At 56.5% G+C, this 27,809-nt stretch overlaps 5 protein-coding genes across 5 annotated transcripts in view; 4 read left to right on the forward strand and 1 right to left on the reverse strand.

Annotated features, from left to right (window-relative positions):
* The window catches only part of LOC306809886 (uncharacterized protein), a gene marked incomplete at its 5' end in the record, with an annotated part of 176,493 nt that overhangs the window by 55,035 nt on the left and 93,649 nt on the right, over window positions 1–27,809 (forward strand). The gene's annotated exons all lie outside the window — the stretch shown is intronic.
* LOC306809887 (maestro heat-like repeat-containing protein family member 7) lies at window positions 227–4,525 on the reverse strand (the record flags this gene model as incomplete). The annotated part of the gene is made up of 12 exons (XM_079321793.1): window positions 4,430–4,525; window positions 3,997–4,184; window positions 3,766–3,903; window positions 3,371–3,485; window positions 3,061–3,198; window positions 2,676–2,852; window positions 2,385–2,540; window positions 2,124–2,225; window positions 1,639–1,741; window positions 1,292–1,348; window positions 848–1,001; window positions 227–362 (listed from the first exon to the last, which is right to left on the reverse strand). The coding sequence occupies exons 1-12, from the start codon at window positions 4,517–4,519 to the stop codon at window positions 227–229; spliced, it is 1,554 nt and encodes a 517-aa protein (XP_079177919.1). The 5' UTR covers window positions 4,520–4,525.
* On the forward strand, window positions 11,339–17,672 carry LOC306809888 (uncharacterized protein; the record flags this gene model as incomplete). Its single annotated transcript, XM_079321794.1, has 7 exons — window positions 11,339–11,656; window positions 12,475–12,645; window positions 13,256–13,390; window positions 14,269–14,478; window positions 16,549–16,602; window positions 17,173–17,413; window positions 17,647–17,672. The coding sequence occupies exons 1-7, from the start codon at window positions 11,477–11,479 to the stop codon at window positions 17,670–17,672; spliced, it is 1,017 nt and encodes a 338-aa protein (XP_079177920.1). The 5' UTR covers window positions 11,339–11,476.
* On the forward strand, window positions 22,349–23,880 carry LOC306809910 (uncharacterized protein). Its single transcript, XM_079321820.1, has 5 exons — window positions 22,349–22,396; window positions 22,581–22,729; window positions 23,051–23,198; window positions 23,443–23,630; window positions 23,724–23,880. The coding sequence occupies exons 1-5, from the start codon at window positions 22,352–22,354 to the stop codon at window positions 23,863–23,865; spliced, it is 672 nt and encodes a 223-aa protein (XP_079177946.1). The 5' UTR covers window positions 22,349–22,351; the 3' UTR covers window positions 23,866–23,880.
* Window positions 24,205–26,934, forward strand: LOC306809935 (uncharacterized protein). Its single transcript, XM_079321911.1, has 8 exons — window positions 24,205–24,258; window positions 24,431–24,568; window positions 24,777–24,953; window positions 25,089–25,244; window positions 25,404–25,505; window positions 25,891–25,993; window positions 26,278–26,334; window positions 26,625–26,934. Exons 1-8 carry the CDS (start codon window positions 24,217–24,219, stop codon window positions 26,822–26,824), a joined length of 975 nt encoding a protein of 324 aa, XP_079178037.1. The 5' UTR covers window positions 24,205–24,216; the 3' UTR covers window positions 26,825–26,934.

Genomic DNA, 27,809 nt, shown 5'->3' on the forward strand with positions numbered 1-27,809 from the left:
TCGAGGCCTTCAGCCACAGGCGTGGCAGACTCTCTGGGGAAGCGCCAGAGCAGCCAGGTGGCAGGAACAAGGCGGTTGCCTGGGGGCTGCTTCTGGCCTCTGACTCCCAATTGCTCAGGGCTTGCCAGCAGCCCGGCCCCTCAGGGGCCTCCTGTCCCTTGGAAGCTCCTGCCACCCACTCTCTGCCACCCACGTGGCCCTCGTGCCTTCCCAGGGCCTTGTCCCATCAGGGCTTCTGCAGCATCTCATCCCTTCGTGGCCTCCCAGCGCCCCGTCCCCTCAGGGTCTGCCCCAGCCCCGCCAACCTGCCCGGCAGCGGCGCGGCCCCGAAGCAGCTCCGCAGGAGCCACATCCAGAGGCACCTGGGAGCCCTCAGCAATGCAGGCAGCAGCACTCGGGCAGGAGGACACAGATGGCGCTTCCTGGCTGGGAGAGGCCTTGTGCCCATCTCCAGGCACCGCTCTCGCAGCAGCTCCGGCCGTGCCCAGCCGCTCGCTCGGCAGCGTTAGGGCCGCAGCACAACCACCAAAGGCCAAGGGGCTCCTGGCCATCCTCCCTTCCCCACTGCATGCCTGGGCAGCTTGCCAAGCACGAGTCCCCTCTTCCCCTGTCCTTGCAGACACTGGGCACCAAAAGAAAGATCCTGGGAGTCTGGCTATGAGAACACATGTATATATTTACATATTGACATGTCTATATTTACATCGTAAAGAAGAACAAAAAAGATAGAAAAAACAATCTTAGAGAAAAGAATAAGCCCCGGTGGCTCAGGTGGCCCCAGCTGGCAGAGACCCTCTCCACACAGCTCTCCTCAGAGCTCCAGCAGCAGAGCCGGCCACGGCCGCACAGACAAGGCCATTTGCAGCGAGCCCAGCAGAAGTGATGTTGCAGCTTCTGCCATATGGAGCCCGAAGCTCTCTCTACTGCCCGCAGGAGAAAGGCAGTTTCGAGAGCCTGGCTCCTGGTGGCAGGACTCATGTCCTCCGCCTTGTCTTCAAGGGCTGCAAGACAGACGAACAGAGCTACGGTCAGATCCCACAGCTGAGGGGACCCGAGGGGATCCCCACGCTGGCGCCATGCCAGGCGGTTCTGGCCACGGCCACGAGGGAGCAGGGAGCAAGGGGATCAGCCCGAAGATACTGGGCACTATTGCCCCACGAGGCCCCGAAATATCTGTGGCTGCTCTGGCAAGGCAGCCCTGGTCCGCACAGGGAGCAGAGCCCTCGGCAGCTGGGCAGGGATTGTAGCTGCCCCCAGCAGGTGGGGCTGACAGCCTGCTGCCCTGACTCACCCTGACAGATGTGCCGGAGCTGTCGCTTGTGCCCCCTGAGGTGCTGCCCGGCCATCCCTGAGAACACAGAGCCTGTCACAGCCCGAGCGGCACAGCTCCCTGCCCGGGGCACTGCCAGCCCTGAGGCCACATGCCCTCGTACCCCCTGCATGGCTCAGCCTGGGCCCCTGTCACACACTGCTGCCCAAGGGCACGACTGCGGGAGGGCGGCAGCAGCCCTGAGGGCAGTCGGGGCTCCACGGCACCGGGCCCGGATGGCAATGCCGGGGCAGCAACCGGGGCTGGGAAATAGCTGTGCCGGGCCTGGACAAGGAGGAGAGGGTTGGGAGCCCGGGCTCATGGCTCACCAAGGAACCTGATGGCTGCCTGTCGCAGGGACTCCTGCGGGCTGTCCAGGTACAGCAGCGCGTGACGCAGGTTCTCACACGCTCGGCTCTTGTCCTCTGCCAGCTGGGGAGAACGCCAGGAGGGTGCAGTTGGTGCAGGCTCAGCCCCTTGGCCGGGTGCTGTGTGCGGCCAGCACTGGCCTCCCCTGCCCACAGAGCCATGAGGCGGCCAGCATCTGGAGCTGAGCTCTGCAGGGGCAAAGGGCTGGCTGCTGCCAGGGGAGATACAGTGCTGCCCCGCTGAACAGCCCAGCTGGGCCAGGGATCCATCGGAACCGGGCTCGGGCCCAAAGGAGCCGGGAGCAGAGCCCACGTGGCCCAGGGAAGGGAGCAGCGTGTGGCTGCAGCACTGGGCAGGGCTGCGGCTGCCAGCCGCACACACTGAGCAGCGAGCGCGCTCAGGCGGCTTCTCCAGCCCGAGGCCGGGGCTGCCGGGCCGTCCTTACCAGATTCATGCCACAACTCCAGGTCTGCTCCTCCTGCAGCATCTCTTGGAGATTCTTCCACTGCAGGTACCTGGCTGAAGAACGCAGCGTTGCCCGGGAGTCCTGGAGAGCAGCACAGAGGTGGAGGTGGCACCACAGCTGAGGGCACAGGAGCCACGTCCCTGGAGCACGGCCAGGAGGAGAATGCAGCCCGCCAGGCGCCAGAGGAGGAGGCAGCCAAGGCTCCTGCCAGGGGGCTGCCGGCAGCCGCTGAGTCCTCACCTCAGCCACGCGCTGGTTCTCGTCGTGACAATGGAAGGAGAGTGGGAGCAGGCTCTGACGCACATGGGATTTCAGGGCCGTGTGGATTCTTCCTGCTGAAAAAATCGTCAGCTCTCGGAAGATGGACATGGAGCTCAACTGCACCTGGCTATCATCCTGTAGGAAAGGAGGAGAAAAAGACCTCAGCATGGGCTGCTTCATGCCCAAATGGGCAAAGGCCTGGAAATGCCCCGGGTACACAGTGTGGGCAGGCAGCAGCCAGTGGCCGTGGCTGGAGGCAGCGAGCCTTACGTTGTCAAAGAGAGGCAGGAGCATGTCAGCCAGCTGCAGGGCGAGGGGGGTTGATATCGTGGAGCCGTTGTACGGCCAGAGAGAGCTGAGGCGAACGATGCTCATCCTAACCACGTCGCTGTCATTTTCCCTCAGGAGCTCCACGAGCCTTGTGTGCAGGCCCCACATTCGTATGGCCTGTGTGAAACAGAAGCGTGTCAAACGGCACCCTGGTGCCGCAGGGCCCAGAAGCCAAAGGCCTGTGCCAAAGAACTCGGGCAGCTGAAGGGGGAGGCAGGAGAGCTGGGAGCAGCTGCCTCAGCTCCCGAAGCCCAGCCAAGCGCAAGCGACCGCGTTCCCCAGCCCCACGCCAGCAGCACGGCTTCAGCCGCTGCCCCCTTCTCACCATGGAGATGTTCTTGCCGAGCAGCACGAGGCCTCGCAGTGCCAGGCGATGCCTCTCCCTGCACTCGCTCTGCAGGTTCTTTGACATGATGTCCAGGGCGCGCTCGTGCCATTCTCTGCAGGCCCTGCACTGGAGGATCTGAAAGGCACGGGGCGCTGCCAGGGGAGCCGGCCGGCAGGAGCCCCGAACCGCACAGGGCTGGGCCCAGGCAGCAGCACAGGGCGCGGGCACCGTCCCAGGCAGCTGCGGCCACGAGAGTGCAGAGAGCTGGGACGCAGCTCAGCCAGGCAGCGCTGGCCTTCAGGCTCACCTCCACAAGGAACGCCATGGTGGCCAAATCCCAGCATGGCATGTCTTTGCTGAGCAGCCCGAGCAGGGAGGAGGCAATTTCGGAACACAAGGCTACGGATTTGTGGCACAATTCTCTGTCAGGAGCAAACGGGAAGCAAAACCCTGAGCCAATGAGGGCAAACCTCTTCCCACAGTGACTCACGGAGTTCTGTTCGTTCTCCAGCAACCCTGCAAGGGGACTCAGTCCCTTTGGGAGGGGGCTGCTCTTGGGCACCCTCCACTCCCAGACTTTTGCTGCCTCTTTGGCCATCCCTTGATGACAAATCCCTCTAGCCCACAATCACGAGGACCGTGTGGGGCAGCCTGGGCACAGGGCACAAATGCCAGGGGCAGGTGCGGAGAAGGGGGTCTCACCTGGCCAGCATGCCTACAGCACAGTGCTGGGTGTCAGCACAGAGCAGCGTGTCCCAGGCCCGCTTGTCTTCCAGTGCCACCACCGCATCCTTATAGTGCAGTTGGCAGAGCAGGGCCTTCAGCGTCTGCTCTGCAAAGCTGTGTGAACAGCAAAGGTCAGGTCACACTGGGAGCACTGGCTTCTGTCCTGGGGACATGGCAGGGACAGAAACACTGCCATGGAGGGAGCACCTGTTGGGGTTGGTGGCAAGGCCGTGTTGCTGCTGGCACCCCTTCCAGAAGGTATGGACCACCTCTGGCATATGCAGTGTGCTGGAGAGCACTTGGAAGAGCAGATGCGCAAAGAGGCGGGGGAAATAGACGGTCACGACGTGGGGGACGCAGGGCACGTGGAGGATCTTCCAGATCACCACAGTTGCCTGCAAAGGACACAGCAGCCTGAGACAGCGCTCACCACCGAGGTGTCCATGTGGCAGGGCCCGAGAGTGGGAGGCAGAGGCCGGCGGAGATGCAGGGGCAGCTGCGGGCCTGGTGGCCCTGAAGCTGCCCCTAGGCCAGGATGCAGGCAGGCACCCGAGGCAGGGAGATGCCCTGGGGGATGGAGGCTGGAGAGCTGACGGAGAGGTGACCTTGGGGTGAGCAAAGGCCAGTGGCAGAAACTCACAGCAAGGGTAAGGACAGCCGTGCAGTCACCATCAGAGGTGCTGGTGCTGTGCTCTGGCCAGTTGCCCAGCACATCAAGGAGTATCAGCATGGCCAGCTCTGCTGTCTTGCACGAGCACATGATGCTCTTCCACATGGCCATAGCAGCTCTGTGGGGTGAGAGCCGTGTCTCAGTCAGGTCTGGGACAAAGCACTGTGGTCTGTGCAGCAGTGGCGAGCTGAGCTGGCTGCCAGCCCTGTCTATGCCCACTGCCCCTCACTGGCAGCAGCCAGGCAGCCCAGACCTGTGGGCACTGGCCCCTGAGGGGCAGGGAGCGAGCAGGGCAGCACGTCAGGGGCTGCCATGGTGGGGCTGGCAAAAGGAGGAGCCAGAGGGCCCTGCAATTCTCTGTTTGCCAGACACCTGGGACAGGCTGTACAGGGTGATGGGCTGGTGAGCCCGGAGCCTTGTGGGCACGTGGGCCCCATACCTGTCACACGATGGGGCCACACGCAGGAGAGCCATCACCACGTCTGCGGGCTGTGCCTCTGTCAGGTCCAGAAGGGGCCTGTACACATTGTACTCAGGCCTCTCATTGGCCATGAGCCACTGGTGGATGTACCTCACCATGGCGGGCACCTGCAGAAGGCACGGGAGACTTGGGAAGCTGCCAGAGGCAGTCATGTGCCCAGCTGCCCCAGAGAAGAGACGTGGAGCTTTGGCCTCACTCCCATGGCTTCTGAGGCTTACAGTGAGCAGCAGGCACTGCTTGAGAGGCCAAGCAGTTCCTGGGGGGATCAAAGGCAGGCCACAGGCTGCTTACTTGCTTTGCATTGGAAGGACCCTTATATGCCCTGCATATCCAGCAGGGCAGCACTGCTCTTGCTTTTGAAGATGGGAGAATACACTCAGAACACTGTGCCCAGTACTCCCGTCTCTTCCTCGCGCATTCTCTTCATGAATTTGCAAACCATCTGTGTAACCTCTGTGATAAGTGACATTGAAATGTCTACAACATCTTTTCCTCCATATTCCAAAGAATGTAATTAGAAAAGTTAAATTGGAAAACGTGGTCCTTAGAGCTATTAACACAAGGTCCAAACAGAGGTAGAATATGACCCTTTATGGCAGCTGTCAATCTCACCAGCAAATCCTTCCTTTCATTCTCCAAGCTTCCCAACTTCCTCCGCAGAAATGCCACCTCCTGATGAAGAGTCTCAGCCTCCTCCTGCCTTTCAGTGGCCTCTTTCTACAGGGCAATTTCTAGAGAGGCGTGCTTGAGTTCTGCATTTAACCAATCTACAGCAGGGAAGTGAAAGGAGAAGGAGGAGGAGAGCAGGAAAAGCAAAGCAAAGGAAAACTGATGTTCATCCCACAGAGACAATAGCACCGTATTCTCTGCCGGCATGTGTTTGCACAACAGTGTGCCAAAGCAGACAGAAATAAAGGAAATTTCCACACAAAGGAAAAAAACAGGAATGAAAGGGACACGGTTAAGAGGAATAGGAAAATATTTTTGTTCTTGGGATTGTGCAGAATGAGCAATCCAAGAGAGACCAAGGAGCAGGGATGCCTGTGCAGCCCCGCTCCAATGGGATCAATAGACTGGAGGATCTGCAGGGGCTGGAGTTCGGGGGAATTGAGCTGAGGCATCCAGCTACAGCTCCTTAGCACAGACACCACCTGAAAGGCACCAGCTGTGCACAGGATCAGCCACAGCACAGCCAGATGGCACTGCCAGCCACGGCATCTTTCAAGAGAAAAGGTTTTCACAGGCACTACGGTGGATTAATGTCCTGATGGTTGTGTTTGCTCATCTGCCCTGTCTGGGCACTCCCATTTTCTGTGCATGGGATCAGAAATCCCCACTCTTGAGAAAGGATAGGTCAGTGAATGCGTGGGAGAGAAGCTGTACCTTGCTCACTTTCCTCCAACAGTTTCTGCAGCTCCTGATTTTGAGCATTTAGTTGGTCTCTCTGAGCCTGTGTCTTCCTCAGATCCAACTCTATGGCCTTACACTGTGTGGCCATGGCCTCTGCTCTTTCCTCAGAGCTTTGGAGCCTCACACGCAGCTCAGACACCTCAGTTTCCAGCTGCTTCTCTTGAGTCTCCTGGAGAGCTGCCTTCTCCATCACTGCCTCCAGCAGGGCCAAGGTAAGGAAGATGGATGCACAGAGCCTCAGGGACAGGGCTGCACCTGAGGCAGCAGACTGGGCAGGAGGGAGAGCAATGAAGCAGAAAGGACTTCAGGCAAAAAACATGTAGAAAACCGAAGGTGCAGAACCAAGGATTGCAATGGAGACAAGTGTGGAGAAAACAGGGAAAGGAAGGCAATGGACACCCTTGAGGCTGCAGCTCTGAACATTGCCTAAACTGGCTGTGCTGGAAGTGCCCTGCCCAGCCTGCCACAGCCACGGCTGTGTCCCCACATTGCTCAGTGCCCAGCACAGGCACCAGCTCCATCTGGCACAACTCTGCTAACACAGGGACAGAGAAGCTCCAAAGGAGTCTGCTGCTGCCTCTCCTCCCAGATTTCCTGCTGGGACCCGGGAGAGAATGGGGGAAAACATCGGCAGCACAGACCAGATCCAGCCTTGGCCTCAGGGTGCAGCAGCAGCCGTGGGCAGAGCACGGCAGCAGTGGATGCTGCTGGGAGGGGAAAGAGGTTGGGGCCTCCAAGCCAAAGGTGGTGTTGTGTGTCCATGGAGAAGAGGATGCCAGTGCACAGCTTACCTGGATATTGAGCTCCTGCAGTTCTTTTGTGCATTTTAAAAACAACTGCTCAGTCTCCTGAAGAGCAGAATGATACTGAAACACCTGAATGAATGTTCAGGGCCAGGTTCTTTTCCTCCAGTGTTCTGAGGCACAGGTTCTTTTCCTCCAGAGACAGTACCAGATGACAAGGAAAGCATACAGCTCATTACTACATGGTATGAGATTTTATAAACTCTTAGGACTTGCACCACCTCAGGGATAAACTGCTCTATCTGATGCGCTTTGTCTAAACAACTTGGCTGTTTGTTCCCCTTGCATTCACAGCCCATCATTTCCCCACTCTGGTTTTGAAAGAGTTTGAAAGAATGAAGAGTTCCTGCTTACATGCTCTGCCTTCTTTTTCAGATGGAAATGTGAATACAAAGCCATGGAAGTCTTGCAATGAAGACATTAGGAGGGAAGAACAATTTTCTTCGGACTAACCAGGCTCCAAGGGAGGTAGGTTTGGTCAACATGGAAGAGACATTTCCTTGCCCCAACTTGTTTCTCCAGGGAAGAGAAACAGCTGCCTAGAGCCAGGGGATGTCTGGGAAGTTCCCTAAGATTTACCAGCATCCATCCTATTTTCAGCTGCAGTAACAAAGGCGTCTGAGCTGTGTGTGAGGCTCCAAAGCTCTGAGGAAAGAGCAGAGGCCATGGCCACACAGTGTAAGGTCATGGAGCTGGAGCTGAGGAAGACACAGGCTCGGAGAGACTAACTAAATGCTCAAAATCAGGAGCTGCAGAAACTGTTGGAGGAAAGTGAGCAAGGTACAGCTTCTCTCCCATCCTTTCACTACCCTATCCTATCCACACCAGTGGGGTTATCTGATCCCATGCACAGGAAAAGGGGAGTGCCCAGACAGGGCAGATGAGCAAACACAACCATCAGGACATTTATCCATTGTAATTCCTGTGAAAACCTTTTCTCTAGAAAGATGCCATGGCTGGCAGTGTCATCTGGCTGTGCTGTGGCTGATCCTGTGCACAGCTGGTGCCTTTCAGGTGGTGTCTGTGCTAAGGAGCTGTAGCTGGATGCCTCAGCTCAATTCTCCCAAACTCCAGCCCCTGCAGGGCTTCCAGGCTATTGATCCCTCTGGAGCAGGGCTGCACAGGCATCCCTGCTCCTTGGTCTCGCTTGGATTGCTCACTCTGCACAAGCCCAAGACGAAACACATTTTCCTAATCCTTTGAACCCTGCCCCATTCATTCCTGTTTGTTTTTTTTTGTTTTGTTTTGTGGAAGTTTCCTTCATTTCTGTCTGCTTTGGAGCTCTTTGTGGGCTTAGGGCCCATCAAACACATGCAGAGAGAGGAGACAGGGCTGTTGTCTCTGCAGGATGTTCATCAGTTTGCATTTGCTTTACTTTTTTCCAACTTCTTCTCCTTCTCTGTTGCAGTGATAAGGAGGGAAGAGCAGCAGAAGACCTCTCTAGAAATTGCCCTGAAGGAAGAGGCTGAGACTCTTCATCAGGAGGTGGCATCTTTGTGGAGGAAATTGGAGAGCCTGGAGAAGGAAAGGAAGGATTTGCTGGTGAGATTGGCAGATGCCACAAAGGGCCATTTTGTACCTTTGTTTGGACCTTCTGTTAATAGTTCTAAGGAGCAACTTTTTCCAGTTTACCTTTTCTAATTACATTCTTCTGAATAAGGAGGAAAAGATGTTGTAGTCATGTCAAAGTCCCTTAGTACTGAGGCTGCTGATTTACATCCATGCTGGAGTTCTGTGTCCTAGAAGCTTTAGTTCTCAATGTCCACACTGTCTCTACTGGCATTGCATGGTTTGAGCAATTCCTCGTGGGCTAAGCCATGTTCAGATTAATAAGCATCTGGATGTGGAAGGAGGGGTGAGAAGAACAGGTTTGCTGTTGATAGAAAGGTGTTTGGCCTTGGCCATCTGAGAGCAGCCAGTGGGGAGAGAAGAGAGGAAAGCCAAGTGCTGATGCAGAGATGGAAGTGTGCCTGCAAGGGGAGAAGTGGTCCTGAGTGGCAGCAGAGAATGACAGCCTGATCTGGCCATTGCTGCTCCAAGAGAGGGCAGTGGGGCTCTCGGGATGGTGCCATGGAAACTCTACACAGGAGAGGTGGAAAACCACTGCTGTTGCCCCAATCCAGGGAATGGAATGCTGGGGGTGTTTGCTCTTCCCTTCCTCCCTGCTGGAGAGCACATTTTCCTGGCACTGCCTAAATCCTGCTTAGCGTGGACTGAAATGATGGCTGCAGTTCTGGCAGCTCCTCCCCAAAGGAACACTGGAGTGGAGCTGCAAGAGGTTGGGGAAGTGCAGGAAGGGAGCTGGGATGGGCTGAGTGAGCTGGGAAAGATGCAGCATCAAGGGGGTCCCAGCAAAGGTCTGCAGCATGCTGAGAGGCAGAGAGAGAGGCGTAGTCTGTGCCTGCCCCTGGGACAGGAGTCCAGATCAGGTATGAGAAGCAAACTGAGAGAAGGAATGAGTGACCCTTTTCCTCCCTGTTTCTCCTGCAGCATGAAAGGGAATTGTACCAGCAGCAGATGAGAGAGGTGGAAATGAAGAATGAGATGCATGCAGCTGAGATGCAAATTTGGAATGAAATAACCCAGCAATTGGAATTGAGGAGTGAAAGGATGCAGAAAGAGTTGGAGCGTCAGGTTTATGGGGTTCCTGCCACCTTGAAACAGAGAGGAAGAGGAGAAGACGAAGGGAGAAGGAATGCTCTATTCCTGACTGCTGCACTAATCAAGAGTGAAAAGGCCAAAGGGAGTTTAAAGAAAAGATTTAGCAGTCCTACAGAGAAGGGCTCCTGACACTTGCATGGGCAGGTCTCATCTCCAGGTGGGCTTTGGTATTGCCCTTGAGTCCACTGCAACATCCCTGAAATATTCCAATGAAGTGTCTGACAAACAATTGGGACTCTCTCTCCCTGTCAGTCCAGGCCTGTTTTGGCAAAGCAGCCCGGGCTGCAGCAGGCAGCCTTGTCTGTGTGCCTGGCTCTAACCAGACAGCATTGACTGCCAGATTGTTTCCTGGCATGCCTGGAATGAGTGATGAAGCTCTGGAGCTTGCTGTTCAAATCAGCTTCAGGCCAAAAGCTGGGCATGGGAGCTGCTTCTCCCGTGGCCAAGCAACGGGAGGCAACATGTGGGGATTAGATTTGGTGTGGGAAGGAATGCAGCAGGTGAGCAGAGTGATGGACTAAACCCAGCAGAGTTTTGGACACATGCCTGAACAGCAGCTGCTCTGCTGGTGCTTAGAGTGCTTTGTGTAGGCAGTTGTGGAAGATGCAGTGTTTTTGGGTGACAACACGGAGTCAGGAGTAGGGATGTTTGTTGGGAAGGTGCTGTCTGGTCCCAGGCAAGGCAGCAGGGCCTGACACAGCACTTCCAAGGGAACCGTGCCAGAGGCTCATGGAGCCCAGGCTGTCAGAGCTGCACGGGGCAGATGCTGTGAAACGTTGAGCCCAGAGCACAGGTGCTCCTTGTCCTCTGGCTGCCTGCGAGGTGGCACTGGCTGGCTCTGCACAGGGCTCCCGAGGAAGGGCTCGAGCTCTACCTTGTCCTGCTTCCAGGTTTCCCAGGAGCAAGAGTCATCGAGCAGGACTCTGCAGCTGCTGCTCCAGGAATCCTCTGGCCAAGGGCACCCCTTGGCCCAGGTGTGCAGAGAGAAGGAGCTGCTGGGCCAGGAGAAGGCTGCCCTTGAGGGCCGACTGGCAGCCATGGAGCAGCAGCAACACGACCTTTCCAAGCAGCTGGCAGAGACCAGGTAAAGGCAGGGAGCAGACCCTTTCAGATGTTTTTGCACTCCATGGACAGAAAATGTATAAGAGTCTCAAGAAAATAAAATGTGCCCCAATGTGAAGGTCATTTTTCTGACACCTAAAGCCAAGAAAGCTTTGCCATTGGAATGGCACAAATATGTCTTCTCTGGACAAGTTTCCATGCCACCCCTTTTCCATACCCAGCAGTGGGGATCTTGAGCCACGTCAGCCTGGAATAACCAGCTGTGGGTGGTAGGAGCAAGCAACTCATGTCTCGCTGTATTTGCAACTTGTAGCTCAGCAAAGGAGAGCCTGGAATCCAGTCTGCTTGCTGCTCAGCAGCAGATATCTCAGCTGCAGGAGACCAGGAAGCATCTGGAGGCTCAAATGCTTGCGGTCATGCAGGCCAAAGAAGGTGAGAACCTCGTGTGCTTTGTTTGTGGTGCCGCCCCTGCCTAGAGAAGCTAAGCACCCTGCCAAGCCACCTCAGTCCACGGGGCTTCTGAGGAGTGGTGGGGCTGGAGGCACTGAAAGGGCCTGAGGTCAGTCAAGTCACTAAAGACTCTGACTCTTGCTGTTGGTCATGTTTGCAGGAGAAGTGAAGTGCCTGCAACGTGAGCTGGAAGCAGAGAGAGCTCTCAGGAGGCAGGAACGGGAAGACACAGCTCAGCAGCTCTTGCAGGCAGAGCAGCAGTGTCATGAAAGCCTCAGGCTTCAGAGAACTGCTCAGCAACTGGAACGAGACAAGCTCCTGCAAGACCTGGTAGGGGACAGCAGGCTTCTGAATTGTCCAAGCTGGCCCTGTGGGTTGGTTTAGCACAAGCAGAGCCTGAGGGTGTGCAAGGGCAGCAATCCTCTGCCAGAGGCCTCCTGCTGCTGGGCGGGGCAGCAGAGCCAGTGGCTCGGGCTTGGAGGCGTGTGAAGGCCCCCAGGATGGTGCAGGGCAGGAAATGCAGCCACGGCTTCAGTGAGGGCGTGAGACGAGTTCCAGAGCAGGTTGGGCAGTGCCCACCCAAAGTGTGGCAGCCCAGGGCAGGATCGTCCCGGAGTCCCACCTGCCACGGAGCAGATGGCAACGTGGGGCAGATGCCACCATGGGGCAGATGGCAACGTGGGGCAGATGGCAATGTGGGGCAGATGCCAACATTGGGCAGATGCCCACAGTGCTGCCTGCTGCAGGCGTGGGAACTCGGTTCCTTCCTTGCTGTGCTTCCATGGTGGACACAGGGATCAGCTTTGGGCTCGGAGCAAATGGAACAGGTCCCTTGTGTCTGGTGCTTCAGTCCTTGTGACTGGGGCATCAGAGAGGGGAAGGTGACACTGCCTGTTCTGCGTGTTTGGACCAATATTTCTGGGAAGATCTTTTCCAACAGAAATGATTCCATGAGTCTGTGATTCTTGCACCCTCAGGGCCTCATTCTAAATTCCATGACAGGACACGGTGTCTGGAATGCAGAAAGCCTTTGCTGTTGCCTTTTCAGGCTGGGAGTTGTGAGTGGGATGAAGCTTCATTATTTTCAGCAATGAGCTAGTCTTTGTGCTGGTCTTCATGTAGCAAATTTTTTTTTTTCTTCTCCTCAGGCAAGTGAGTGTGAAAGGCACCATGCAAAGATGCTGGAACAATGGGAAAAAGAGAAGGCAGAGAGAGAGCAGGAGCACCAGGAGGTGCTGTTTGAAATGAGGCAGAAAGTTGCCACCCTGCAGGCCCAACAAGAAGAGGAGCAAACTAGATTTGAAAATGCCAAGCGACAGGTAATGATTGTGAAAGGAGAACTGGTGTGATTTTTTGCAAGGCTGGAGCTGTGAGAGATGGCAGGATATGGGCTCTGTGGAGCATGTCTTCCTTGTCTTCTACACTGGAATTGGGGTGCTGAAAGGTGAACGTGGCAATCTCTGGGCCCAGGAATGAGCCCTCTCATAGGAAGCCAGGCAAAAACATCAGCTTCCAGTTGGGATGTGAGTGCTGCTCTTGTGCTCTGTTTTTGTAAGATGTACCTCATAGTATCTTCACTGTTCTCTTCCTGCTGCCCTTTTGGTGTGTACTGGCAGGTGTTCATAGCCAAAGTGAGTCTATAGGACTTCTCTTTTGTGGGCATGGGGAGGGCAGTGCAGGAATGCTGACACCATAGAGAAAAATCTTTTTAAAGCTTTGTCTGGAGTATTTGTGTGCAGTAACCCAGAGATGTCTTTTGGGCTGTGTTCTAAGTCACGTCCTGGGGAGCTGTGGCTTCCCCGGGGCAGAGTGGCCCAGGGGAGCAGCAGCCGAGTGCTCTGAGAGCATGTGAGCCCATCAGTCTCTGCCTCTTGCCACACAGATGTTGCAGGGCAAGTGTGAAGCTCTCTCCTCTTTCCTTCTCTGCAGGTGCGGCTGGAAGTGGAGAATGAGAGGAGTGCTTTATCAGAGGCACTGCTCCAAATTCGTGGAGAGCTGAGCCAAGCCTGCCAGCAGATCCAGCAGCTCAGGCAGGAGGTGAAAGAGCAGCAAGAGAAGAGGCAGGTAAGTGTGAGTAGGCAGGGAGCAGAGTGCAGGGCAGTGACAAGGGCACAAGATGCAGCTCCTGAGACTGGGGAGGCAAGGGCTGCTTCAGGCCCTGGGAGCACAGAGCCTGGCAAGCTCTGGAGATTAGCCCCAGGAAGGAGGGCCTGCAGAGGAGGCAGAGCTGGCTAGAGAAGCCAAAAGAAGTAGCTGAAGGAATGGGATTTGGAGACAGCAAGTGGCAAAAGCTGAGCGTGAGGACAGGCCCCAGGAAATTGTTCTGCATTTTGTTGCCAGACCATCAAGGCAGAGCTGCAAGCTGAGCTGCAGGAAGTTCGCAGTGAGATCCAAGCAGCACAGAGGAGGCACAAGGAGGAGCTACAAGGCATCAAGGAGGAAATGAATCTCCTCCTTGAGCAGAAGGAGGCTCTACAAAAGCAGGTGAGTGAAAGAGCAGTGGCAGCACAGTCATCCAGGGAGGAATATCTGTGGCCTTCTTCCATTTCCATGGCAGAGCAGCAGCTGATGGGGTGATCCCTGGGGCTGCCTGGTCCTGTGCTCTCCATGGCAGCTGCTCTGAAGGACACTCAGTGCTCTGCTGAATCTCCCTGCTGCCCTGGACAGCTGGGCTAGTGCTCTGGGCTGTTGGCCAGCAACCATCAGCATGGATTCCTGCTGGCCTCCTTTTGCTAGCCTTGGTTTGGGAGCTGCATTTTCAGCTGCCCTTGGTGAGCCACATTAAAACTGAAACAGGTTGTCCATATCCATTGTGAATCTAGTGATGTCAGCACAGGGAGAAATGGAAAGTTGTCCTTTACCTTTCCTCATGGCCTCTGCTGTGGCTGACAGTGACAAGCTGTGGCTGTAGCCTCTGACTGCTCTGTTCTGTTTGACTGGAGGTGGGAGAGTTGACATCTCAGCTGGCAGCCTCCCGAGAGTTGCAGGAAGTGATCGTCCAGAGAGCACAGAAGGATGTGAGTGAGGCCCAGGAACAATCAAGGCAGAAGCTGTTGGAGGTCCAACACGTCCAGAAGATGCTGGAGGAGGCAGAAAATAAGAACAAGGAGCTGCAAATATACCTGCAGAACGTAGGGAGTGTATGGAGTCAAGTGGGAAGAAGTGGCACGGCAAAATTCCCATTTGCAGGCTGCTGTGAACATCCTAGCAGGGGAAAAAGCCAGGTAAAGGAAAGCCTGTGGGATTCTGCATTGTGGTGAATGGATTCCCTCTTGTCTATCTTTGCACATGCCAGGGGTTCTGGCAGCATTTCCTACGTGGCAGAATCTGAACTTTCTGAGCAGACACATCAGAAAATCTCAGTGTTGAATCACATTTTCTTTTCCTTGATGCCTTTAGTTAAAACATTTTTAAAGACAATGGGTTTTGGTGTAGCTTTTCCCTTGGGGGCTCTCGTGTTGTTAGGTTAGGTGCTGTCCTGGTTTGAAGGACAGGTATCTTCCAATGAAGGCAGAAGCTTCTCTTTGAAATGGAGAATGTAAACCCCTTCCCTCCAAATTATTATAATTTTGAAACTAAGGGACTCTTAGGCAAAGGTATGGGAAGTAGGAATAACAGTTCTTTACTAGAAAAATTAAAATAGAAATATATTATTACAAAGAACAATCCCAAAAACACTGCCAGAGTCAGAATCTAAGCTGACACCCGCCAGTCAGTCAGGGTGTTGGTAGCAATCCTATTAAATGGTGGCTGCATCCTCCTGCAGTGGCAGATGTGGTTCAGTTGGAGCAGTGCTCCTGTAGAAGGTGCAGTTTTTCGTATGAAAGTCTATCCTTTCCATGATGTGGAAATCCAGTGGAAAGAAGGTTGTCTTGGTGTCCAAAATCTCAGTTTTTATCTAGGTAGGAAAGGCTTGGCTCCTCCCCCTGGCTGGAGCATATCCCAGTGGGATGATGTAATTTTAACAGTCATGCAGTGCGTCTTAATGACCAAGCAGTAGATGATATTTTCCTGGAGGGAGGATGGGTTGTGGTGAAGATAAAGATGATTGCCCCACCTGTTCTTAAAGATGGCACATTAGCAGATAGTATGTGCCACGGGGATAAGGGTCACTGCCCGACCCGGCTTCAGCAGCTGGTGATAGAATACACATTTCTGGAGACATCCTGTACTGCAACCCAAGAGAGGTGGGTGTGTTAACACTGCCCAAGCTGCAGTGTAAGGAGGTGGATGCATCCATCAGCTCCACCTTGGATCCTGTAACTTGAAGCCTCTGGGATCTGGATGAGCCTGGCATCTAATTCCTTTGCTGGGCAGAGCCATCTGAAGGCCCTGATTGCTGATCTAGGCTAGATTGTCCTCAGAGACAACCAAAACCAATAATGTCTGTGTTGGATGATTCATCATAAAATGCCCCCCAGTGCCTGGAGGGAGTCAAGCAAGGTCCTTGCCACCCAGTGACTGTGCAAAAAATGCAAGAAACAAGACCAAGGTTAGGGGAGCTCCCCCAGCTGATCAAGTCCTGCCAATCTTGAGTGCCACAGTATTCTTCTTCCAAGAAGAAGACAAAGGAAGGCAGGGCACTATTGCTTGCCTGGAGGTTTCTGCATCTTCCAGCAGCTTCTACTCTAAGCCTCTGTAGCCACTTCTGTCTTCAGCTTTTGTTTCTCCAGCTGAAAGTAGGATGGGTGCTGGTAAATCCTAGGGAACTTCCCAGAGATCCCCTGGCTGTAGTCTGCTGCTCCTGCTACCTGGACATACAAAATGGGAGAAGGAAATGTCTCTTCCATATTGATCAAACCTCCCCCCCTTGGAGCCTGGTGGTGTCACAACAAAATGGTTAATGTCTCCAAATGTCTCCATAGCGAGACTCTATTAGAGTTCCATTCACATTTCCATCTGAAAAGGAAGGCAAGGCATATAAGCAGGAAATCCTCATTCTTTCAGGACCAAAAGCAGAGTGGGTACCTGCTGGGCTGTAACTACATGGGGAGCAAACAGCCAAGTTGTTTAGACAAAGCTCATCAGACAGCAGTTTTTGCCTGAGATGGTGCAAATCCTAAGTGTTTCTAAAATGTCATACCATGTAGTAAAGAGTTACATGCTTTCCTTCTCATCTGATAAGGTCTCAGGAGGAAAAGAACCTGTGCCTCCGAACCCTGGAGGAAAAGAACCTGGCCCTGAACAATCAGGTGTTTCAGTATCATTCTGCTCTTCAGCAGTCTGAGCAGCTCTTTTCAAAACGCACAAAGCAACTGCAGGAGCTCAACACCCAGGTAAGCTGTGCACTGGCATCCTCTTCTCCATGGACACACAACACCACCTTTGGCTTGGAGGCCCCAACCTCTTTCCCCTCCCAGCAGCATCCACTGCTGCCGTGCTCTGCCCACGGCTGCTGCTGCACCCTGAGGCCAAGGCTGGATCTGGTCTGTGCTGCCGATGTTTTCCCCCATTCTCTCCCAGCAGGAAATCTGGGAGGAGAAGCAGCAGCAGACTCCTTTGGAGCTTCTCTGTCCCTGTGTTAGCAGAGTTGTGCCAGATGGAGCTGGTGCCTGTGCTGGGCACTGAGCAATGTGGGGACACAGCCGTGGCTGTGGCAGGCTGGGCAGGGCACTTCCAGCACAGCCAGTTTAGGCAATGTTCAGAGCTGCAGCCTCAAGGGTGTCCATTGCCTTCCTTTCCCTGTTTTCTCCACATTTGTCTCCATTGCAATCCTTGGTTCTGCACCTTCAGTTTTCTACATGTGTTTTGACTGAAGTCCTTTCTGCTTCCTTGCTCTCCCTCCTGCCCAGTCTGCTGCCTCAGGAGCAGCCCTGTCCCTGAGGCTCTGTGCATCCATCTTCCAGGCCTCAGCCCTGCTGGAGGCAGTGATGGAGAAGGCAGGTCTCCAGCAGACTCAAGAGAAGCAGCTGGAAACTGAGATGTCTGAGCTGCGTGTGAGGCTCCAAAGCTCTGAGGAAAGAGCAGAGGCCATGGCCACACAGTGTAAGGCCATAGAGTTGGATCTGAGGAAGACACAGGCTCAGAGAGACCAACTAAATGCTCAAAATCAGGAGCTGCAGAAACGGTTGGAGGAAAGTGAGCAAGGTACAGCTTCTCTCCCACGCATTCACTGACCTATCCTTTCTCAAGAGTGGGGATTTCTGATCCCATGCACAGAAAAAGGGGAGTGCCCAGACAGGGCAGATGAGCAAACACAACCATCAGGACATTTATCCACTGTAGTGCCAGTGAAAGCCTTTTCTCTTGAAAGATGCCGTAGCTGGCAGTGCCATCTGGCTGTGCTGTGGCTGATCCTGTGCACAGCTGGTGCCTTTCAGGTGGTGTCTGTGCTAAGGAGCTGTAGCTGGATGCCTCAGCTCAATTCCCCCGAAGTCCAGCCCCTGCAGGGCTTCCAGGCTATTGATCCCATTGGAGTGGGGCTGCACAGGCATCCCTGCTCCTTGGTCTCTCTTGGATTGCTCACTCTGCACAAGCCCAAGAGCCAACACATCTTCCTAATCCTCTGAATCCTTCCCCTTTCATTCCTGTTTTTTTCTTTGTATGGGTGTTTCCTTTATTTCTGTCTGCTTTGGCACACTGTTGTGCAAACACATGCAGGCAGAGAAGACGGTGCTATTGTCTCTGCGGGATGAACATCAGTTTTCCTTTGCTTTGCTTTTCCTGCTCTCCTCCTCCTTCTCCTTTCACTTCCCTGCTGCAGTTTGGTTGAATGTAGAGCTCAAGCATGCCTCTCTAGAAACTGCCCTGTAGAAAGAGGCCACTGAAAGGCAGGAGGAGGCTGTGACTCTTCATCAGGAGGTGGCATTTCTGCGGAGGAATTTGGGCAGTTTGGAGAATGAAAGGAAGGATTTGCTGGTGAGATTGCCAGATTCCACAAAGGACCATTTGGTACCTCTATTTTATCCTTGTGTTAATAGCTCTAAAGAGCACCTTTTTCCAGTTTAACTTTTCTAATTGCTTTCTTCGAATAAGGAGGAAAAGATGTTGTAATCTTGTCAATGTCACTTATCACAGACACTCCTGATTTCCCTCCATGCTGGAGTTCTGATCCCTAGAAGCTTTTGCTTAATTTAGCTCCCTCCCAAAAGAACTCTGTAGTGGAGGTGCAAGAGGTTGGGGAAGGGCAGGAAGGGAGCTGGGATGGGCTGAGTGAGCTGGGAAAGATGCAGCATCAAGGGGGGGCCCAGCAAAGGTCTGCAGCATGCTGAGAGGCAGAGAGAGAGGAGCAGCCTGTGCCTGCCCCTGGGACAGGAGTCCAGATCTGGAATGAGAAGCGAATTGAGAGAGGGAATGAGTGACCCTTTTCCTCCCTGTTTCTCCTGCAGCATGAAAGGGAATTGTACCAGCAGCAGATGAGAGAGCTGGAAATGAAGAATGAGATGCATGCAGCTGAGATGCAAAGCCAGCAGGGAAGAATTTTGCCCGCTGAGTCACAAGGTGCAGAAAGGACCTCCTGACTTCCTGAAATTCTCAGAGGAGCCAGGGAGCAGCTGGATGCAACCTTGATTCAGTCAAAAATTGATATTTATCACACTCCATATTCCAGAGGCAGCCCCTGTCCTGCGCTCCTGCCCCACCGGTGCTCCCAGCAGGCCCGGCAGCCTCACGGGGGCCAGCGGCCACTGCCACCCTGCTCGGGGCTGGCGGGGTCAGGCACTGCCCCCGCTGAGTGCTGGCAGCCCCACAGCCCCCACAGGTCCCAGCCTGTGCACCTGGTCCCGCACCTCCATGCCTGGTCCTGCCGTCCTTGCCTCAGCATATCTCTCCACACCCCCCTTCAACCAATTCTGTTCCAACACACAAACACTCTCCGTGCATCTCCTGTTGTTGAGATGCCTTCTCGACTCCCCTTATTGTCCCCCCCCGGGCATAGATTGCAAAGACCCCCTCTCAACTTCCCATTTTCCTCAGTTTGGGCATCTATATCTTTAACTACCTCTGGAAAAAAGTGTAAACCAGCTCCACATTCTTCCAGGGATTCCAAAAGAGATATTTTGGGATTGTCATCCCTTCTACCAGGGCCTCTTCCCAGTTTTACACTTGCAATCCTCCATGGATGCCCTCCCAGGTACACCTGTTCTACCCTCCATGGGTGCCCTCCCAGGTTTGTCCGTTCTACCCTCCATGCTTACCCTCCCTGGTTTGCTCCCCGAAGATCCCATTTTAGTCACTGGTGAGATTTTCAGTGGTCATTTCCTGTGGACTCTTCATGGATCCCCCTGGTCCACATCTCGTCTGTCTCCTGGACAGTCTCAGGAACCCAGTCAATCGCCGGGTTCCAGCCGGCACCACGGGGAGCTGATCACGGAAACTGGCTGAGGAGCGCCTTCAGCTGCACTGGCTGCCTGCTGCCCCGGACGGTGGAAATATCCCCGAGCAGCCCCGAGAATTGTCAGGCATGTTAATTCCCAAACACCTAAGGTTAATATCCAAAAAGGAGGCAGAGGAGTCCTTTCTGCTTTCACCAAAAATAGGGAGAAGCCATGGGGCATTCCCTCTCAACATTTTGGAGGATGCAGCCTCCTTTATATCCTATTTTCCCGGACTCATTTCCCTCTCTCTTTCCCCACTGTCTGAGGTATTTGAGAGGTACAGACTTCCAGAATGCCTGATAGCTACGATTATCTTCTAATATATAACCTTCCCTTTTAATTTTAAATTCTTACAGAATTCAAAGATTTTCACCTTTGCTTCTTTCAACTTTCAAGATCAAATTTAATTTATCAGCAATCCTACAGTTTGTTTGTAGAGGAAACTGTTTTATTCCATGCATCAATGAGTGGAATCCATCCCAGTAGTTTTTTCATCTCTTAGTGCTAATCTTATCTACCAGCACATCCACAGCTTCTTTATAAAGACAACTCCACCATTCCAATCAAGCCCATCTGTCAGGGTGAGTCAGGGCAGCGGGCTGTTAGCCCCGCCTGCCGGGGGCAGCTGCAATCCCTGCCCGGCTGCCGAGGCCTCTGCTCCCTGTGCGGACCAGGGCTGCCGTGGCCAGAGCAGACACAGAGACTTTTTCGAAATGCAAGACAGACAGAAAAACAGAGGGAAACATGGCAGTGTCATTGTGGAGTCTTTTTGTCCTGTGAAATTTTGTAGCTATTGGTGTTTATGTGCTCCTGCCAATCCCTTCATGAAAAACAGCCTTCCAGGAAGGAGCAACATTATCTGACACATAGCAAGTGTTGCCAGCAGTTGCTGCAGGTGCCGGTGCCAACAGCCCCTGTAGGATGGAGTGCAGCCCCCAGTGCACCTTGCCTTTGGCTGCCCTCTGGCACAGAAGCCCCTCCAGGGCAAAGGTCTCTGGGACAGGAGACAGGAATCAGCCCTGCCAGGTCTCGGGGGAATGGCAGGTCTGCTTGGGCAGGGACTCTGCTACACCCGCTGATGTCAGTGCTCCCTGGGCCCCTGGGGGTCAGAGCAGCATTCGTGCCCTGCACCACACGTTTCTTGTCTGTGTCACACCGCTGCATTCAGGACGGCCACCAGGCGGGTTGTGTCCCAAGGAGGCCGTGCCAGCTCCTGTGCAAGGCTCCGCGCTCTTCCCGTCGCAGCTGCCTCGGCAGCCACGGGGGCTCCTTCTGCTGCCCTGAGCCCGCAGAGCAGGGCAGCGTTTGCTGATGCTCTGAGCCGTTCCTAAGGATCCTGTCGGGCTGTCTGAGACACTTGGGGCAAGGCATTCCATAACACCTGTGCCATTTTGTGGGGGCTGATTGCAGCCCCAGGGCAGGGGGCAGTGTGTACAGGGGCCCTTTGTGACACGGTGCAGCATGGTCACTGTGCCATGGAACCACACAGCGTGTCCAAGGGCCCATTGTGACATGTGGTGACATAAGTGCTGGCAGTGACGCAGCCATGCCACAGTGCTCAGAGCATGCGACGGGACAGGACAGGACAGAGCGCTGCCATCAGGAGCCCCTGCACAGCGCACTTGTTCCTTGCTGACCCGCAGCTTCTCCAAGGCATTACTCCTGCAGGTGACCTCGAGGCCAGACCACAGCATTTGCTGACCTGTGGCCTTCCCGAGGCTTCCCTTCTGCAGGTGCCCTCGAGGGCGCACCGTGGCACTTGGTGAGCCGGAGCTTCCTCGAGGCATCTCCCATCCCTGCGGCCTCTGCCACGGAGAGCAGACCCTGATATTTGCTGACCACGGTCCTTGACCTGGAGGAGTCCCCTATCCTTGTGGCAGCAGCCCTCGAGACCAGAGTGCAGGACTTGCTCTCCTGCAGCCTTGCCAAGACTTCACTTTTGCAGGTGCCTTCCAGACACAATTGCAGGACTTAGTGACTCACACCATTCCTGAGCCATCTCTCCTGCAAGTAGCCATGAATCCAGGCAGTGATGTAGAGCAGAATCCCCCAAGCATGTCCCATCTGGCCTTGGGGAATGAGGAGAAAGAAGGTGCTGGAACTACCCCAGCACAGCAGCCTGAAGTGGTTCAGCAGTTCCAGCTGGAGGGTGAGCAGCAGAGTTGGGCCTCAGGGCTGGTGCCTGCAGCCTGCTTGCCCCATCCCATCCCATATCATCCAGTCCCATCCCATCCCACACCATCCCATCCCATCCCATCGCCAGGGGGCATGCCAGTGGACAGGACAGAAGAGGGGCTGTGGCAGACTCCCCTCAGATGTGCCCCATGCCCTGTGCCCTCGTGGGGCTGTCCCTGCTGGGGAGCAGGGCTGGCCTCTGTTCTCTGGCCTCTCCTGCAGCCGCTCAGCTCGGGCTGCCCTCGCTCTTTGCCAGGTGCAGCCATGGAGCACACACGAGAGCAGCGCCGCACCCGCAGCCTCTTCCACAAAACAGCGCAGGTACCTGCAGCCGGCCCCACCTGGGCTGGGCCGCTTGGCACTGCTCAGCCCAGCACCGTGCTTGCAGCACTCCATGGAACCTCCCTCTCTTCTTGCCCTCCTGCTACAGATGGTTTGCAAATTCATGAAGAGAATGCGCGAGGAAGAGACCGGCGTAGTGGGCACTGTGTTCCGAGGGTATTCTCCCATCTTCAAAAGCAGGACCAGTGCTGCCATGCTGGATATGCTTGTGCAGGAGGGTCCTTCCAATGCAAAGCAAGTAAGCAGCCTGTGGCCTGCCGTTGATCCTCCCAGGAACTGCTTGGCCTCTCAAGCAGTGCCTGCTGCTCACTGTAAGCCTCAGAAGCCATGGGAGTGAGGCCAAAGCTCCGCGTCTCTTCTCTGGGGCAGCTGGGCACATGACTGCCTCTGGCAGCTTCCCAAGTCTCCCGTGCCTTCTGCAGGTGCCCGCCATGGTGAGGTACATCCACCAGTGGCTCACGGCCAATGAGAGGCCTGAGTACAATGTGTACAGGCCCCTTCTGGACCTGACAGAGGCACAGCCTGCAGACGTGGTGATGGCTCTCCTGCGTGTGGCCCCATCGTGTGACAGGTATGGGGCCCACGTGCCCACAAGGCTCCGGGCTCACCAGCCCATCACCCTGTACAGCCTGTCCCAGGTGTCTGGCAAACAGAGAATTGCAGGGCCCTCTGGCTCCTCCTTTTGCCAGCCCCACCATGGCAGCCCCTGACGTGCTGCCCTGCTCGCTCCCTGCCCCTCAGGGGCCAGTGCCCACAGGTCTGGGCTGCCTGGCTGCTGCCAGTGAGGGGCAGTGGGCACAGGTAGGGCTAGCAAAAAGCTCAGCTCGCCACTGCTGCACAGACCACAGTGCTTTGTCCCAGACCTGACTGAGACACGGCTCTCACCCCACAGAGCTGCTATGGCCATGTGGAAGAGCATCATGTGCTCGTGCAGGACAGCCGAGCCGGCCATGCTGATACTCCTTGATGTGCTGGGCAACTGGCCAGAGCACAGCACCAGCACCTCTGATGGTGACTGCACGGCTGTCCTTACCCTTGCTGTGAGTTTCTGCAACTTGCCTTTGCTCACCCCAAGGTCACCTCTCCGTCAGCTCTCCAGCCTCCATCCCCAGGGCATCTCCCTGCCTCGGGTGCCTGCCTGCATCCTGGCCTAGGGGCAGCTTCAGGGCCACCAGGCCCGCAGCTGCCCCTGCATCTCCGCCGGCCTCTGCCTCCCACTCTCGGGCCCTGCCACATGGACACCTCGGTGGTGAGCGCTGTCTCAGGCTGCTGTGTCCTTTGCAGGCAACTGTGGTGATCTGGAAGATCCTCCACGTGCCCTGCGTCCCCCACGTCGTGACCGTCTATTTCCCCCGCCTCTTTGCGCATCTGCTCTTCCAAGTGCTCTCCAGCACACTGCATATGCCAGAGGTGGTCCATACCTTCTGGAAGGGGTGCCAGCAGCAACACGGCCTTGCCACCAACCCCAACAGGTGCTCCCTCCATGGCAGTGTTTCTGTCCCTGCCATGTCCCCAGGACAGGAGCCAGTGCTCCCAGTGTGACCTGACCTTTGCTGTTCACACAGCTTTGCAGAGCAGACGCTGAAGGCCCTGCTCTGCCAACTGCACTATAAGGATGCGGTGGTGGCACTGGAAGACAAGCGGGCCTGGGACACGCTGCTCTGTGCTGACACCCAGCACTGTGCTGTAGGCATGCTGGCCAGGTGAGACCCCCTTCTCCGCACCTGCCCCTGGCATTTGTGCCCTGTGCCCAGGCTGCCCCACACGGTCCTCGTGATTGTGGGCTAGAGGGATTTGTCACCAAGGGATGGCCAAGGAGGCAGCAAATGTCTGGGAGTGGAGGGTGCCCAAGAGCAGCAGCCCCCTCCCAAAGGACCCGGGTTTCCTTGCAGGGTTGCTGGAGAATGAACAGACCTCTGTGAGTCACTCTGGCAAGACGTTTGCCCTTGCTGGCTCAGGGTTTCCTTCTTGTTTGCTCCTGACAGAGAATTGTGCCACAAATCCGTAGCCTTGTGTTCCGAAATTGCCTCCTCCCTGCTTGGGCTGCTCAGCAAAGACATGCCATGCTGGGATTTGGCCACCATGGCGTTCCTTGTGGAGGTGAGCCTGAAGGCCAGCGCTGCCTGGCTGAGCTGCGTCCCAGCTCTCTGCACTCTCGTGGCCGCAGCTGCCTGGGACGGTGCCCGCGCCCTGTGCTGCTGCCTGGGCCCAGCCCTGTGCGGTTCGGGGCTCCTGCCGGCCGGCTCCCCTGGCAGCGCCCCGTGCCTTTCAGATCCTCCAGTGCAGGGCCTGCAGAGAATGGCACGAGCGCGCCCTGGACATCATGTCAAAGAACCTGCAGAGCGAGTGCAGGGAGAGGCATCGCCTGGCACTGCGAGGCCTCGTGCTGCTTGGCAAGAACGTCTCCATGGTGAGAAGGGGGCAGCGGCTGAAGCCGTGCTGCTGGCGTGGGGCTGGGGAACGCGGTCGCTTGCGCTTGGCTGGGCTTCGGGAGCTGAGGCAGCTGCTCCCAGCTCTCCTGCCTCCCCCTTCAGCTGCCCGAGTTCTTTGGCACAGGCCTTTGGCTTCTGGGCCCTGCGGCACCAGGGTGCCGTTTGACACGCTTCTGTTTCACACAGGCCATACGAATGTGGGGCCTGCACACAAGGCTCGTGGAGCTCCTGAGGGAAAATGACAGCGACGTGGTCAGGATGAGCATCGTTCTCCTCAGCTCTCTCTGGCCATACAATGGCTCCACAATATCAACCCCCCTCGCCCTGCAGCTGGCTGACATGCTCCTGCCTCTCTTTGACAACGTAAGGCTCGCTGCCTCCAGCCACGGCCACTGGCTGCTGCCTGCCCACACTGTGTGCCCAGGGCATTTCCAGGCCTTTGCCCATTTGGGCATGAAGCAGCCCATGCTGAGGTCTTTTTCTCCTCCTTTCCTACAGGATGACAGCCAGGTGCAGTTGAGCTCCATGTTCATCTTCCGAGAGCTGACAATTTTTTCAGCGGAAAGAATCCACACGGCCCTGAAATCCCATGTGCGCCAGAGCCTGCTCCCACTCTCCTTCCACTGTTACGACGAGAACCAGCGCGTGGCTGAGGTGAGGACTCAGCGGCTGCCGGCAGCCCCCTGGCAGGAGCCTTGGCTGCCTCCTCCTCTGGCACCTGGCGGGCTGCATTCTCCTCCTGGCCGTGCTCCAGCGACGTGGCTCCTGTGCCCTCAGCTGTGGTGCCACCTCCACCTCTGTGCTGCTCTCCAGGACTCCCGGGCAACGCTGCGTTCTTCAGCCAGGTACCTGCAGTGGAAGGATCTCCAAGAGATGCTGCAGGAGGAGCAGACCCGGAGTTGTGGCATGAATCTGGTAAGGATGGCCCGGCAGCCCCGGCCTCGGGCTGGAGAAGCCGCCTGAGCGCGCTCGCTGCTCAGTGTGTGCGGCTGGCAGCCGCGGCCCTGCCCAGTGCTGCAACCACACGCTGCTCTCTTCCCTGGGCTACGTGGGCTCTTCTCCCGGCTCCTTTGGGCTCGAGCCGGGTTCCGATGGATCCCCACCCCAGCCGGGCTGTTTGGAGAGGCAGCACTCTATCTCCCCTGACAGCAGCCAGCCCTGTGCCATCTGCAGAGCTCAGCTCCAGATGCTGGCCGCCTCTCAGGGCTCTGCGGGCAGGGGAGGCCAGTGCTGGCCGCACACAGCACCCGGCCAAGGGGCTGAGCCTGCACCAACTGCACCCTCCTGGCGTTCTCCCCAGCTGGCAGAGGACAAGAGCCGAGCGGGTGAGAACCTGCATCATGCCCTGCTGTACCTGGACAGCCCACAGGAGTCCCTGCGACAGGCAGCCATCAGGTTCCTTGGTGAGCCATGAGCACGGGCTCCCTCCAATCCCTTCCCCTCCGTGTCCCTGCCCAGCATATCTCCGTCTGCTGCCCCGGCATTGCCATCCGGGCCCGGTGCCGTGGAGCCCCGACTGCCCTCGGGGCTGCTGCCGCCCTCCCGCTGTCGTGCCCTTGGGCAGCAGTGTGTGACAGGGGCCCAGGCTGAGCCATGCAGGGGGTACGAGGGCGTGTGGCCTCAGGGCTGGCAGCGCCCCGGGCAGGGAGCTGTGCCGCTCGGGCCGTGACAGGCTCTGTGTTCTCAGGGATGGCCGGGCAGCACCTCAGGGGGCACAAGCGACAGCTCCGGCACATCTGTCAGGGTGAGTCAGGGCAGCGGGCTGTCAGCCCCGCCTGCTGGGGGCAGCTACAATCCCTGCCCAGCTGCCGAGGGCTCTGCTCCCTGTGTGGACCAGGGCTGCCTTGCCAGAGCAGCCACAGATATTTCGGGGCCTCGTGGGACAATAGTGCTTAGTAGCTTCGGGCTGTTCCCCATGCTCCCTGCTCCCTCATGGGCATTGCTAGAACTGCCTGGCATGGCACCAGCGTGGGGATCCCCTCGGGTCCCCTCAGCTGTGGGATCTGACCGTAGATGTGCTTGTATCTTTTGCAGCCCTTGAAGACAAGGCGGAGGACATGAGTCCTGCCACCAGGAGCCAGGCTCTCGAAACTGCCTTTCTCCTGCGGGCAGTAGAGAGAGCTTCGGGCTCCATATGGCAGAAGCTGCAACATCGCTTCTGCTGGGCTCGCTGCAAACGGCCTTGTCTGTGGGGCCGTGGCCGGCTCTGCTGCTGGAGCTCTGAGGAGAGCTGAGTGGAGAGGGTCTCTGTAAGCTGGGGCCACCTGAGCCAGGGGGGCTTGTTCTTTTATCCAAGATTGTTTTTTCCTTCTTTTATGTTTTCCTTTACAATGTAAATATAGAATGTGTTCTCACAGCCAGACTCCCAGGATCTTTCTTTTGGTGCCCAGTGTCTGCAAGGACAGGGGAAGAGGGGACTCGTGCTTGGCAAGCTGCCCAGGCATGCAGTGGGGAAGGGAGGATGGCCAGGAGCCCCTTGGCCTTTGGTGGTTGTGCTGCAGCCCTAACGCTGCCGAGCGAGCGGCTGGGCACGGCCGGAGCTGCTGCGAGAGCGGTGCCTGGAGATGGGCACAAGGCCTCTCCCAGCCAGGAAGCGCCATCTTTGTCCTCCTGCCCGAGTGCTGCTGCCTGCATTGCTGAGGGCTCCCAGGTGCCTCTGGATGTGGCTCCTGCGGAGCTGCTTCGGGGCCGCGCCGCTGCCGGGCAGGTTGGCGGGGCTGGGGCAGACCCTGAGGGGACGGGGCGCTGGGAGGCCACGAAGGGATGAGATGCTGCAGAAGCCCTGATGGGACAAGGCCCTGGGAAGGCACGAGGGCCACGTGGGTGGCAGAGAGTGGGTGGCAGGAGCTTCCAAGGGACAGGAGGCCCCTGAGGGGCCGGGCTGCTGGCAAGCCCTGAGCAATTGGGAGTCAGAGGCCAGAAGCAGCCCCCAGGCAAGCGCCTTGTTCCTGCCACCTGGCTGCTCTGGCGCTTCCCCAGAGAGTCTGCCACGCCTGTGGCTGAAGGCCTCGAGGCTGGGCCTCAGCAGGAGGCTGGGGACACCCCCGAGGGGCCCAGGCCGGGCTGGCTGGGGACAAGGAGGCCAAGGGGGCCCTGCCAGGGCACGGCCACTGGGGGCTGCCAGGGCAGTGGGCAGAGGCACGGCTGGCGGCCACGGAGCTGAGACCGAGGCCCCCCTGACACAGAGCTCTGGGCCTGCAGAGCTTCTGCCTCCATAGG

This window comes from Erithacus rubecula (genome assembly GCF_903797595.1).
Source record: "Erithacus rubecula genome assembly, chromosome: 18".
NCBI lineage: Eukaryota > Metazoa > Chordata > Aves > Passeriformes > Muscicapidae > Erithacus > Erithacus rubecula.

What these genes read in the sequence shown, in the direction of transcription:
- LOC306809935 (XM_079321911.1), top strand. Translation starts at nt 24,217, where the DNA reads ATGCCATGCTGGGATTTGGCCACCATGGCGTTCCTTGTGGAG. An exon ending in TTGGCAAGAACGTCTCCATG is followed by an intron (nt 24,569 to 24,776) that starts GTGAGAAGGGGG and finishes TGTTTCACACAG; the next exon opens with GCCATACGAATGTGGGGCCT. An exon ending in GCTCCGGCACATCTGTCAGG is followed by an intron (nt 26,335 to 26,624) that starts GTGAGTCAGGGC and finishes TATCTTTTGCAG; the next exon opens with CCCTTGAAGACAAGGCGGAG.
- LOC306809910 (XM_079321820.1), top strand. Translation starts at nt 22,352, where the DNA reads ATGCTGGATATGCTTGTGCAGGAGGGTCCTTCCAATGCAAAGCAA. An exon ending in GTGGCCCCATCGTGTGACAG is followed by an intron (nt 22,730 to 23,050) that starts GTATGGGGCCCA and finishes CTCACCCCACAG; the next exon opens with AGCTGCTATGGCCATGTGGA. An exon ending in CGGCTGTCCTTACCCTTGCT is followed by an intron (nt 23,199 to 23,442) that starts GTGAGTTTCTGC and finishes TGTCCTTTGCAG; the next exon opens with GCAACTGTGGTGATCTGGAA.